Genomic DNA, 15,149 nt, shown 5'->3' on the forward strand with positions numbered 1-15,149 from the left:
GATGTATAGTTGGAAGAGATTTTAGGACCAAATCTATTAGCTGCCGGTGGATGATCACATAAGTTGCACCAATTGCCCTGGAAACAATGCAAAAGCACCACAGACCAGGCAGTGCTTACCAGAACATCTAATGCTCGTGTTACAAAACTCGATGCACACAAAATAATGTAAGTAGACAAGGCAAATTGTTTCATCAACTCACAATCAGTCATTCATAATACAAAAATTATTGCTCAAGAATCTGGCATAATCCCAAGAAAACCGGCCAATCAACAAGTATTTAGGATTATAATTGCAGTAAACTTCAAACAAACTCTTTCTTGCCCTAATAATGTCTGATTCAGATCAGTATAATAGTTCTAAAAGTCTGCTACAAAAGAATTTCTGAATCAACAGTATTTCAACTGTTCTTAATGGTCAGAACCAAGAACACGAAAATGAGGTATTATTTTAATATAGCTCAGCTCCAGGGACAATTCTACAAACCAACTTTTTTCTCCAACTTTTGAATGTGGTTGAGGAACAGCCATGTCATCTGCAATATATAAAACACAGTCAAGGACATGCACTACGGAGCCGCAGGAGAACATAGAACTATATATTGCAAGGGAAAACGTAAGAAAGATTACCATGACATGAGGTGCGATCCTAACACAATACACAGGGAATCCTGTGTAGAATTTAAACGGCCCTCCAGCTTTCAGCGTCTTCATGACACAATCTAATGATCCGGTGTATGGATATTTGCCCTGTGCATCAGGCTGCATCTTCTGTATTTGAGTTTTGACATAATCAAATGGCAAACTGCAAGCCGCGGCAAAGAACCCTGATACCGCACTAGCCCCTAGACGTGACAGAAAGATATTATATAAAACACTGGTCAATAGGAAAATACAATTTTATTAGCAGTTCTGATTTACACATGACTGGCATCGGTTTTCTCTATAATCAAATTTAAAAAAATCATTTACACTGGACTAGAGTAGGTTTGCTCTAATCAAAATCAAAAAAGGGACTTTAGGACACCACATTGTAAACATAACTGTAAACAGAGATCACATCAATTAACATCAGGATATGTTGCACGGTAGAGGGAATGCTGCCTATACAGTGATTAATAGGTTTAAAAGTAAAACTGATAAGACTGTAGTTTAGTCATTGCGTATACACATCGGGGAAGTAATGTACAAGGTACTTGTCGCAAAAATAGCTTACTGCAAAAAATTTCATAAATAAGTTCTTTTGTGAAGTTGCATAATAAATATGAAATAAAATAATAATAAAAGTGAGAATAATAAAGATGGCTTTAATTTAAGTTGCCAGTAATGCAGAATGACATATTAGAAAAATGAAAACAAAGTAAGCTGCACCAGGTTAGAGAAATTAAAGTTTCGTGACAATTGTGTTGTGCATAAAATGCAAAAAGCAGCTAAATTGAATGACAAGTTGCATACCTAGAACTGTAGCACCTTCCCCAAAACCAAGTTGATCCTTGCAGAATTCCACACTTTGATCATAAGATGCAAGCATTCCCATGTTCAACGCCATTGCTCTGACCACAGTAGGGCCAGCACCTTTCCAAAGTGCAAAGAAACCTTCATCTGCAGTGATACGAGTCAGAGCATGGAATGCATTGGTATAATGGCGACGCTGAGCGGCAGGTAATGTTGCATCAGCCTGCATACGGATAAGTGCTAAATCTGCTGGACTACCAACAGTTGCTCCAATGGCTCCAGCAGTCAGTCCACAAAGAGCTTTCTGATACAAAGGCAGGGGCTTCCCATCATTAGCTTCAATTGCCTTGTTCGTCAAGATCCTGCAAATAAAGTTTTCATACTTAAAAAAAGGTACAAAATCTTTAGTGAACTTATGGCCCATTGACTTATCTCAAATAGAGTTCCTTGTACTTTGAAAGTTATTTTAAACAAATCGTACTGCATTGGATGTGATCCAACAATACAATCAGCTAACAAACTTTAAAGAGGCAGAGCAGACCAATATCATTATTTCTCTCATAGGCAGGGTCAAATAAAACTAGTTTCTGATGAACTAGCATGTACCATAAATCACATATATGTGTTCCTTAAAACATTTTTTATTAATTCCTTTTCCAAATGCATAATTCTTCTAATAATTGTGTTTTCATTTGCAGATAAAATGTTTTTTGATAAAAGATGTAATGGTTTTGACAGAACAAGTGAAGAACTAGTACATTATGTACATAACATGTATGTATTACGTACAAAAAATCACTACTTTTTACAAATGCATAAAATTCTCTCATAATTTACTAAACATGTGTAATTTTGATCAAAGATGTGATGGTTTCACTGAACAAGAAGTATTCCCTGAGTTCACCATAGAACACAGTCCTTCCTCTCATATCAATAACACATCATGCATAAAGTAATCATAACACAGTAATGGCGAACATTGAAATTTCAGAACAAAAAAGTAAGCAATATCAGCCAACAAAATACTCACAATTAGCCCTGGACATATTTATAAGATTGATAAATACATTAAACCCAAACACACAGGGTAAATACAAATACTGTAATATTGGAAATTCATAATAAAAAAAAATCATAAAAAATCAAACTATAACATCAGAGTATATACTCCCCTTTAATATACTATATATAGGTCTATATCTGTTTTTCCATTTAGAGTATCCTCACTACAAATTCCACATGGCGACTTAAATTCTCCATTCACATAATAAACTTATAAAGCCACAAATTCCTCAGGTTTTTTAGATCCATTACGGAATGAGACGTTAACAACTGTCTAGCTAAAAGCCTAAAACTTTGAATTATACATCCAGCCAACTGAAACCTCCGAATTATGACTGCGAATGGCATCTAAATCATCCACGTATTCATATAGGTCATACATAGAAAATTATTTGTAACTGCCCCAAAACATCAAACATCATTCCCTAAGCAGCATGTGTAACAAATTTTTAAACAAAATGAATCATAAATATTTGAAAAATGCAGGGGTGAAACTAAATGAATAATAATTAACAAAAAAATAATCCAGAAAACATTTGGCTTTGGTTTTCATTCTTTAACATTTCATGTCTAATAACAATGAGTTAGGAGTCGGATTTTTTATGGGAGAGGGGTGACATAATATACAACACACACATGCCAGACACAGACATGTCAGAAGAAGGCACATGAACAAAAGACATGGACTGAGCATAGATCAGGGGTCTGTATATAATAAACAAAGCACATGCCAGTATTCAGATAAAACTATTACTAACAGAAAAACGTTTAAGTTGGATCTGGAAAAGACAGCTTAGGGTTGGTAGCATTAAGCGATATTCAAATGGCCATCTAAGCAGGTGACAAAAAGTTTAATACTACTCTGTATCAACTTCTGAAGAATTCGCTCAAAAACACATATGCAGCTATCCACGTCCCACACTCACTAACACAGCTCATCCACTTCCGATGTGTTGTCAGGATCCATAAAATCTATTATGGTAACAATAATGTGTCTAAAGTTTCACAGACACTAGGCCCTTTCCAGGAACACGCCCAACAAAACCCCAAAGAGTACTCATTTCAAAATTTGAAACTAATATATAGTAAACCTCCAGAAGGTAATAATTTAAAAGTGTAGTGCCCCGGCTAGGGCATCATTTTTAGGAAAAAAGAAACCCCGGACTTTAAAGGAAACATTAGTTGGCAAATATGGTATAGAAGATGAGGTAAGAGCAAGTCTAATGCAGTGCCAAATTGGTCACATTGCTATAAATAGAACCATATGTAAAAACCACAACTCCAAAGAGTACTTTTTGGTGCCTTAGTATAGCAAAGGCTATAGCCATTTTGCATCTGACGCTAAAATTATGGGTATAAAAGAATTGCTTCAGCTGGAAACATTTAGAACTTTACCTGAATGATCCAAGCCGAGCAGTTGTATAGGTAGCTTGCCTAAGAAGACCAGCAGATAATCCCTGCTCAAGTTAATTCACAGTAGTCAGTAAGTATTATATGAGATTATGTGTTGCGCCAAGAAAATTGGATAATTCGAGGAAAATATTTCAAGGACTGAGGAATTTGTATTCGGGAAAACCTTAAACACTAAGTTTAGAGTCTAAACTGTTAACAACGTATAATGTCCAGTTAACTTTAAGAACATAAACAATAAGCCCAAATTAGCAATCCAACCTTGTAAAATGCACCAAACCCCTCATTCTTAAGCATTTCCCTTGTCACGCTCGCAGCAGATCCCTGACCCAACTGAATCCTCACCTGTAAAGAAATCCAATTAACCCCAGTGAATCTCCATACAAAATTCACTAAATCTAAATCAAAAGAACAAATTAGTACTTTATCATCAGATCTACAAGAAAAGTAGAAATATAATAAATAACTAGAAGCCATATACAAAAATTCCAGCTGTAAATAACTACTCAGAAAATTAAGTACAAGCTCAAATCCTCAAAACCATATGCAGATTCAACACACCACCCATTAAATCCAAGATCCAAATCAATTAAAAGACCTCACTTGAAAATCAAGAAACACAAATTCCCCAACTTCCCCACAACCACATCACATCTACACACTAACACACACACATTACAACTAAACACCCCATCTAAACCAAGATCCAAAACCCAAAACACAATCAAACTAATTCTTGCTACACAAATCAAACAAATACACAAAAACAGAAAAAAGGGCACTAATCAAAGATTAATAAACTGTACCTTGATCATATCAATGGGCTGAATAACACAAGTAGCCAACATCCCAGAAGCACCACCATTAACAAATGGCTTGACCACAGGCCACACAGCAAAAGAAGATTGTGCTTTCTCACCCATTTTTTATTTTGTGATGGAAAAAAATAAATGGGTTAAGCAACAAAGACAAGAAGGTTTATATGGGAGCAAAGGGCAAGAAGGGTTGGTTCCAATATTTATACACCACATATATAACTTTATTACACAACCCTGTTTTTCTGTTGTGGGCAGACAGCCTTAACTATGTTGCTTGGATTCTTTGTTTACACCCCTCCTTTTTTTCATTATTTCTAAATTAACCCCCTTCATTATTTATGTAACTGGAATTATTTGAGTTATTAAATAATTATTCTTCTTCTCTCGCTGCATCATATTTGGGTTTAATTGACATGTAGTTTCCGTTAATTTGTCATAGATATTTAAGAAAAATATGAAAGTTAAGAAATATTGTATTTAAGAAAAATATGAAATTTAAGAAAAAAAATATTTCTATTATTTTTTTGCCGAAATTTCTATTATTTATTACTGCATATAAATGAAAAACTTTCTTCTCACGTTAATTGCCTTTTGCTCAAAGAACGAGTGATATTATTTTTATCTATTTTGATTTTTTTTAAAGGATGGGGGTTAAACAAGTAAATAAAGGGGATTAGTTGAGATTCATGGTTGGGTGCATCCTGCTCTCTGCAAGTTGGCTTTTGATATTCCCAATGATCCAATCTCCTAGCGATGCGATCTTAACTATAGTAATACTCCCGTTTTTTTCATACTAGCCTTTAACCCGTGCGAAGCACGGGTGGGTATAGAAATCATAATTTATTGATTATAATTTAAATTTTAACATCATCTTATTAGTATTTTAGGATTGATGAATTGGATTTTAACCTGATTATATTTACCAATTGGTTATATTTTTTGGACAACTACAAATTATACCAATATCGATTTATTATGATATAGTATATAAATTATATTTAAAAGAATAATGATGGAGTTTTTATCTTGTACTATATCTCAAGTGTTTGTAATTTAAACAGTATAAAACTTTTTAATATTGTAAGAGTAAGAGAAGTTTACATGTGACAGACTTGTAGTTACAAAAGAGATAACCAAACCAAAATTTTGTACGACTACAAATTATACCTATGTTGCCTTATTATAGTATAGCATAGATGATTGATTTGATTTTTGATACAGCTCAAGTGTTTTTGAAATTAAATTATAGGTTCGTGGACTAGGGTCATCAGACAGAACCATTAGGGAGTGAACTCTTAGAACCATGAACATATTTCTAGTATTAGTTAGGGTTCTGCAACAGAACTGCACATGAAACAAATGTCTTATTTATGTATTATATTTTGAAATTACTTTTGAACACACACAACGATGCAAAAAACATATATTTAGATTTAGATCCTGAAAATCTATGAAAAATATAGGTTCTGCAGCAGAATCTTAGTGGTTCTATGGTTCTATTTTAAGCATTGGTTCTCTCTTGAGCGCGACCCTCGTGGGACTATTCACCTTTTATTGTCCAGATCCGTGAACTAAAAATTCCGTATTTTAGACTATTTAATTTTTTTGTTTTCTGATCCAAGTCCTTCCGTTAAAAAGATCTTAACGGTGTTAACTAGGGATTTTGAGTTTCATATAGATCGAAGCAATTTTGAAGGTGTTAGTGATATCCATGCTCAAATTCAAGTAGTCAAATTGAAACTTGAGTCGCTAGCGACACTCATATGACGCCAATTTTCACAAATTAGGTCACTGGTGTTGTTATATGAGTGTCGCTAGTGATTCAAGTTTGAATTTGACTACTTGAACTTTGAGTTTAAATATCAATAACACCTTTAAAATTGCTTTAATTTGTATGAAATTCAAAATCCTTAATTTACACCGTTAGAATCTTTTTGACGGAAGGACTCATATTAGAAAACAGAAAAGTAAAGTGACCTAAAATATGAAATTTTTAGTTCAACGACCTAGACAATCAAACATCAATAGTTCAGCGACCTATAATTTAATTTTCCCTCGAATAATTGAAAATGTTATATTCATACATTTTCTTTTTAAACATTTTACTCATGCTACGAATCGAACTGTTATTTTTTAAATAAAAATATTTTTTTGATATATAAATTCAAGTATAGATTATTTTGATATCATTTCTACCATTTGCTACATATATACAGGTATAAATTTTCTAAAAATAATATTATTTTATAAGTTCTCTGAATTTGATTAACTATAAATGCTCTACTTAGAGCATCTCCAAGGGAACAAAACCCTTAGCTAAAATGTCTACATGGCACTTAGGTGGCATCTAGGTGTCAATTTTTAGAGAATATGTAAAAGTTTTGGACTCCAACCATATTCCCCTTAGCAAAAATTATAGATAACCATATTTTGATTGGCTATTTATGCTGAACCAACAAACCTTTTAGGTATAATTTTAGCTATCATATTATATATAATACCATTGGAGTGTCTACCCTTCCCTTTAGGTAAAAATTTACATAATCATTATTTTATTATATTTTAGCTAACAGTTTTTGTTATCACCCTTGAAGATGCTCTTATAATATCAAATAAATATTTAGTAAATCATATTTCTTTTCAATCAAATATTACATAAGAATCGACTATTCGAGTATCACCGAACTCAATCCATACTCCCCGTTTGGAAACTCAAAATCTAAATAATTTGGATTCAGTTTCATCTTGATTCCTGAATTTACATAGATATCGATCTCGTATCAGTTTGTTTTTCGATCCTCGTTCGAATGAAAAATAAAGATCCTCACAAGAATTTGGGAGAAATCCTAAATGTTTTAAAATTAAAAGATATGTATTGAAATATATTATAAATTTAATTAATTAATCGGTATGAATCAATATTTAATTATGATTTAATTAAAAATTAAATATAAAATTATTATTAATAAACTATATTACAATATGAAATAATAAAACCTAAGAAAAGAATAATAAAAATAGATTTAAAATTATAATAATAATAAATAAATTTAAAATTATAATATATTTCATAATTTACGTAATATGTATGCCTATATTTTTTATATTATATATGAGGATTTGCGAGTAGGATAAAGAATGGGAAGGCGAGCGGGTCCAGGAATTTTGAGGGTCATATATTCTTCCAATTTCCTGTTTAGAATAAAGCATCCAGGGATTAAGATCATTTGGTTCGGGTGGATGCACGATCTTATATTAGTCAATATATTCTATTATAAGTATATAATTTTTATTAATTTATATATATAAATTCATTTGTATCCACGTGTCTTTGTAACCATATTTTATAAAATTTGTATGCACTTAACTTATTTATGATATAAAAAAATTATTACATTTAATAAAACCTATTGTAATAGTATAAATTTATAAAAATTCACTTATGTAAGTAAAAATATTATGAAACTAAAAAGATAGATAATTTGATTTCTTATATCTACTTTCAACCACTAAAATTATAGAAAATTTGTCTTTGTAGATTATAGATAATCGTTGTGAAATTTCAAAAATTAGTCATTCCCACTGTGTTATTTTTATATTATTCACCTCACTATAATTATATATTTACACTTATAAAAGGGTTGTTTAAATTAGATAAAAGTGGGTTTAATCTTATAAGATGGACTTGCTTTTTAAATTTTATTGTATCTTATTTGAAAATTTTATTATATATGTGTTATGGATCAAAAAACGAGGGTGGAAGCATCGTGCTTTTAGACTATCCTCGGAGTTCGAGATGCCTACGTATCTTTAGTTGTGTAAAGAATCAAGAATGAACGTAGTTCTAGTTTGAAGGGATAGAACCTTTTATATATTAGTCTCGTGGTTAGAGACTTAATGGAAGTATGATTTCATGTATCAGAAACCTCATAGATGTTGGTTTCTTAGCTGGAGATAATACAGAGCTCTTATCTTTGTGTATCTGATGTTAATCTAGAACTCTTAGACAATCATCCTTATAGAATCAGCAGTGTTATGAAACTGATGGAGTTCTTGGAGTCTCCATATCGGACTATTATTTCGTAATCGGGCCTTTACTAGGCTTCGGGTCCAATTATGAACCTTTTACAATCTATACACATTTTGGTCTGAACCTTCATTGGCCTTGTACTGATTATCTACGAGATTAATTAGTATTGCGGGTCTTTATTAATCGAGCTGTTATTTTTTGGAGCCATAAGTGATTCTTTAATTATTTCGACCCCTATTATTGCCCCCCAACTTTGGATAAAGTTCTGTAGGAATTTATCAAAAGTTATAGAGATTTTTATATGGCTTTCTAAGCTTTTATCGGATCTTTTACACGACTTATCGAGTCTTTTATGTCGTACAACGTGTATTTTTGTCAAGTTTATTATTGTACTTATATTTTTCCGGGGCTTAATTCTATTCTATTGGAATTTTTATAATTAGATCCCAATTTTCTAGAATTTTCCAGAGCCTTAAAATAATTTTTCCGCATTTTCCCCCTAATTTTTGGGATTTTTCGGCATTTTATAAAGAAATAACAATTTCTTTATTTATGATTATGCTCCCACAAGGATATGTTTCCTTCGCGTGGGTCACCCCCGCCAAGTAGGCGATCAGATAGTCACGTCTAGGAGACATGTCTCCTGGGCGTGAGTGCATATTGGTCACAACGACTTGTCTCCTAGGCATGGGTTATCCCCGCCTAGGAGGCAACAAAAATACCACGCCAGGGAGACATGTCTCTGTGGCGTCGGTCCCTCTTAACCTCACAGGTCGAGATGTTTCCTTGGCGTGGGTCACCCCGCAAAAGAGACATCCAAACACCCACGCCAAAGGGATATGCCTTCTTGGCGTGGCAATATAGTGGCCTTCTTTTAGGGCTTCTTTGGTGCTTCTTTGGACAAGGATAATGGCTAACATAAAATAAAAACCTATATTTTCTAGATAGTCTAATATATCCTAATATAGGGAATTTTTAGTTTGAAGTCTTTTTATAACATTTTGTGGGCATTCGATATATGTGATGAAATAAGATGTTATCTTCAATGTGTTTGATTAGATAATGCTTGTAATTATTGGTGCTACCTATACTACTAACAAAATTAGGTGATTTCGTGTGATTCTACGAAAACGAGGTTATTTTTAATGCCAAGTACAGTGGTATGCTGCAACGCTTCTTAAAAGCACTTTTGTGTGTATTTTTATCACTTATCATGTATACCTCTGTAACAATATATACAGCGGTCAAAATTCTAATCTAAAGAAATTTTGGCAGAGGTCATACAATCATAGGAGACATATCAGAGTTAGAAAAAGATAATTAAGCATTATATATTTAAGCTCAATGATTAAACAAAATTAAATAAATAATAGGAAAATTAATAAATAATAATGCATGAAAAAACTTGATATATATATTATATAAAAGTAAGTTATACTAGGAATACTGAAAAATGATATGAAAATATATAAATAGGAATTTGAAACTGTGACAGCCCCAGAATCCGGGGGTCTGGATTCTGACGTCACCACACAAAAACCATTTTAAAACCACTTTGAAAGCCTGTAAAAATTTATTTTTTTTTTTTTCAAAAGATAATAAAATCAGAGAATTTAAAACTTGAAAACATTTAATAAAAGATTTGAAAGACGTTAACTAAAAGATTTAAAAGAGAACATCTTTACCCCCAAAACAACAGGATCGCTTCCAGGTTACAGTATTGAAATTAGAATCTACCACTATTATTACACAACATCTCTTACCAAATCAGATCATCCTCAATAAGAAGAATCACTGTCAACTATTCCAGCTTGCACCAACCTCATCAACTTTCCTGAACACTCCTCGACCGCTGGATCCTCAACTCTGTCTCCTCGCCTAGCATTAGCCTTATTCACAATCTCAATCAATCATCTCATCTTTAAGCCTTTCTGAAATGGTTAGAAAGGAAAAGCAAGGGTGAGCAACAATGCTCAGCAAGTAATAATAAATAATGATAGTTCTGAAATGATATAATAGGAGTTCACGAGTTCAAGATATAAAAGATTCAACCTGAATTCACAAATTCAGGTATTGTGTAAAAGAATCACAATACTTTGCAGCAATGGAAACCTGAGGAATTCAATCCTTCATAAGAGAATTATTGAATTGGACTATCATATTTAATTAAAAACCAAGGTCAGGATGCTGATCAGTCATACCTAACCCCGAGCAGGCCCCGCCATGCTCTATCACAGGATCCAAGGCACTCATTGGCCTAGCATGACCACGAATCTGGTCTGACCACTAATTTGGTCCACATAATTTTTTTTTATAAAAACAATAATCCAATTCCATAATTCAATTCAAGAAGCCAATGTAAGTTAACAGAACATAATCATAATCATCATCAACCACTGAATAATTCCAAATCAAACTTTGATAATAACTTTCCATAAGTCACAGTCCATCCTTCCATAAATCATAGTTCAAGAAATCCCTAACTATTCAATATCCTCCATTATCGGCTATTCAACTGAGTTTAGCCTGCTAAACCAGCATGACAATGGCGGTTTGAATAATCAAGAAGATCCCAATTCATTCAAAGCTCTAACTATCACTGAGCAACACATGCTTCAATGACAATCTGAACTTCGAATTAATTTGTAAAACGGAAATTATCTGAATTCTCGAGGATTAGAAAAGGATGGATAAGAATATTTGCATTTGCCAAATATGAAAAAGAAAGGAACGAATATTTGCAACACATTCGAAAAGAATGGATCAGAATAATCGCAAGATATCCAAAAGAAGGGTATAGGATACTTGCCTTAAACCTGACTCCAGTCTCACAGCTCATTCTCATCTTTCCACTTTCACAATCTCATACTTTATGCATATCATAGTCTCTAGGCCATCTCTGGCTATACTCTATCTACCGTACATCTTCGCTTCGCTTACTTGATTCATCCCTTATTCGCTTTGTAACACCACGTGACTTTCTGAACGTCTTCGGGCATACACGTCTCGTCCACACCTTAACGAGAATAAGATAATACTATAGTCACTAATCAATTTATCGCATGTACATATCACGTATATCGATACCCACTTATATATCCCTTTACCTATCAAATATCACTTAACACATAATCATGCTTTGACTCTATCATATAGTCAAGTCATATTCCACATAACATATCACAAATCAATTATCATATAAATCCTATCGATAATTTGGCAGCGTCTCGTCTATTTGTAAGACTATCCACATGTCAACTTATTCTCAATCAACAACCAATCAACCAATTCCACTTCCTATACTCCATATGTTCTTATATCATATCAGTCAAGTCATGACACTATGTCATTCAAATCATTTATCATGTATATAATATCAAGAATAAGCATATATATCACGTACTCATCAATTAATAGCAATCAAATAACATATAATCACATTGCACATTTCACAACAATTATTCACATTCTCGACTCCATCATATTATCATGTCATATTGAAATAGGCTTCACGAGCTTCTATCTCTCTTTCGTTTCACTTGATTCCGACTTACGGATCAAAAGTTATGACCAAAACCGTTTTCTAACTCCTCTATCGGCACATAACACATCAAACTGATAGCAGACAACACATTACACATAAGGTTTCTCATCCCACTTGATCTTAAATCAAGTCTTGGGTTAAAAATGATTTTTCGGGAATTTTCCAGAATTTTTAAACATTTTTCGGAATTAAAATCGATAAAAGAATCACTTTTCGAATAAATAATCAAGTCCCAAATACTTGAAATTGGACTTGAAATCATTCCTAAACAATTGTCGAGCCTTGAACATAATTTAGAAAAATATTTCAAAGCTCTAAACTATTTTTCGGAATTTTTAAATCAAAAAGGATAATTAAATCCAATTAATTAATCAATTAAAATCAATTAATAATTAATTAAATTAATTAATCAATTAATATTTAAATTAATTGACCAATTAAATAATTAATTACTAATTAAAATTAATTAATAAATCAATTTAGATTTATTTTTGAATAAACAAATAATTAAAAACTATTTTTGAAATTTAAAATAATTAAATAAAACAATTTTAGAAAATTAAATCAAAAGGTTTATTTTGTAAACTTTTGAAAGTTTTTGGCCAAGGTTTAAAGTGTAACTTTCCAAAAGTTCCAGGGGCTAAAACGTCAAAATTGAAACCATAGTACTGAGACTTCACCACCTTCACAAGTCTGGGTACCAAACGGCAATTTGCCACCGCCGGTACCCGACTTCGCCGGAAAGCCACCGGAAAATGGCATAACAGCCCCGAACTCCCTCAAAACGTGCAGATCACACCTCCTAGTTAGCAGAAATCATTTCACAACCTCAACTCAACCCATTCATCGTTTATTCAGCCGGATTTTTGTCCGGAAAACAACCGCCGTCGAGTTCATTACGAACTCCGGCGAACCCGACCCACGAATCACACATACAATTTGAACACTGAAATCGATTCCTTGCAACCCATAGAACATGCCAGTAACCTTCAATTCTTCCCAGAATTAACGGATTAAAAACCCCTAATTTTCAATTAAGAACATTCATAATCCTTCAAGAACACTACTCAATAATCAAACCAACTTTTCTATATGTTATGGAAGTCAAAATTCAACATATAATATACCAAAACGACGAGAAAAACACGTTCTACAACATGGAATCATCAAAACAATCAAACAACCACGTTTGCAAAAATTCACTATTTAAATCATATTAACTCGAATTTTAAAACCCCAATTCCTCCCTACCTGTGAATCTCAGGTTGTTTTTGATTGCAGATATAGGTTCTACTCTTCGATATCTTCGATTTGACTATTCGCACGCTTGATTCTGACTCCAATAACACCTTCAAATCTTCGTTTGATTATGAAGAACACGAAGAACACCGCTCGGTTTCTCTCGATATTCGTGCAGAGAAACTGGTGAAATGATTTTACGGGTGAAAATAAGCTCTAGAAAGGTATATTTATATTTACAAATAATTGGTACCCCTTTGGATCGTTTATGACATGAAAATACGTATTTAATAGCTTTATATTAAGAAAGTGGGGTCCAATCGGTACTAGTTTTCAAGATAATCATCAAAACGGGGCTTTTTAACTCAATTATTGGTCTGCGGGTCCCACTGCAATTATTACATGATAAGGATGATGAAAATATCTCAGTTCACGTTTATCGAGACAAACTGGATAATTATCGACAATTTTAGTACCCGAAAAACTCCGCCGGACCGACTCCAGGGAAAACCGTACTCCGGATCGAAAAAGTCAAAACACGAAAAGTGTCCGGAATATTCAAATTAGGCTAAAGGTGAGTTTTGTTGAAACTTCCGGGAAGAAAATTTGCCACCTCGTTACGAGTGAACGGTTTTACGGAAGTCAAATAATTAATAAATAATTATAAATTTACACAATTAAATCCGTAAATCGATTATAAAATCATCTAACATTCCATAAATCAATATAAAAATATCCAAATAAACTATATTTTCTCCTGAGCATATAGAAATTGAAATATCTCAAATACGAACACATACGAGTATTCAGCTCAGTAAACTAGATAATACCCAACATTCACAAAATAATATAATAATCACATAATAATCATAAATCACCATAAATGATTAAACGAGCAATACCACAAGTAACACTTAGTCACATACCACATATATTCACATAATTATCATCTAGAATTTTCGAAACAATATATGAAAATCGGTTTTAAAAATATAATCATTTATCAATAACACAATAACCCGGGGTTTAAATATAAAACTTTGAAAACTCATTAAACTGGAATACAATATTAAATCTTATTCCTTTCTTTTTAAGAAAATCATTTATAATATTAATAAAAATATTTTTAAAATCCGGGTTATTACAGAAATAAATAATTAGGTAATCCATTTCATTAAAACAATATGTTGCATATTGGTATCTCATAAGATCATAGTTTAAAAATATATGTAAAAAAATAAAAGTTGGGTATGGAGACAAGAACCAATACAACATGCTTAAAGATGATTAATCCAGAATGCAACAATAAAATAAGAATAAGTAATAGAATTATATATTTTCAAAAAAAAAAAAAAGTAATAGAATTATATGATACTCCCTCCGTCCCAGTAGGTTCTTTACGTTCACTGTTTGCACGCATTTTGAGACTCCTATAAAATATAGTTTCATAATTTTTTTTTTAAATTTTCTTTGTTTAAACAAAAGTTTAAACGTCAAACTTTTATTCAGAGAAAAAAAATATTATGAAGGTATACTTTATAGGAGTCTCAAAATGCATGTTAAAAAGTAACGTAAAAAACCTGCTGGGACAT

The 15,149-nt window shown here is 32.4% G+C and overlaps 1 protein-coding gene across 1 annotated transcript; it reads right to left on the bottom strand.

The window, feature by feature from the left end:
* Positions 1–185: 185 nt before the first annotated feature.
* Positions 186–5,073, bottom strand: LOC108196729 (mitochondrial dicarboxylate/tricarboxylate transporter DTC). Its single transcript, XM_017364146.2, has 6 exons — positions 4,733–5,073; positions 4,188–4,271; positions 3,912–3,973; positions 1,455–1,816; positions 630–844; positions 186–535 (listed from the first exon to the last, which is right to left on the bottom strand). Exons 1-6 carry the CDS (start codon positions 4,847–4,849, stop codon positions 479–481), a joined length of 897 nt encoding a protein of 298 aa, XP_017219635.1. The 5' UTR covers positions 4,850–5,073; the 3' UTR covers positions 186–478.
* Positions 5,074–15,149: the final 10,076 nt, after the last annotated feature.

This window comes from Daucus carota, chromosome 7 (genome assembly GCF_001625215.2).
Source record: "Daucus carota subsp. sativus chromosome 7, DH1 v3.0, whole genome shotgun sequence".
Taxonomy (NCBI): Eukaryota; Viridiplantae; Streptophyta; class Magnoliopsida; order Apiales; family Apiaceae; genus Daucus; species Daucus carota.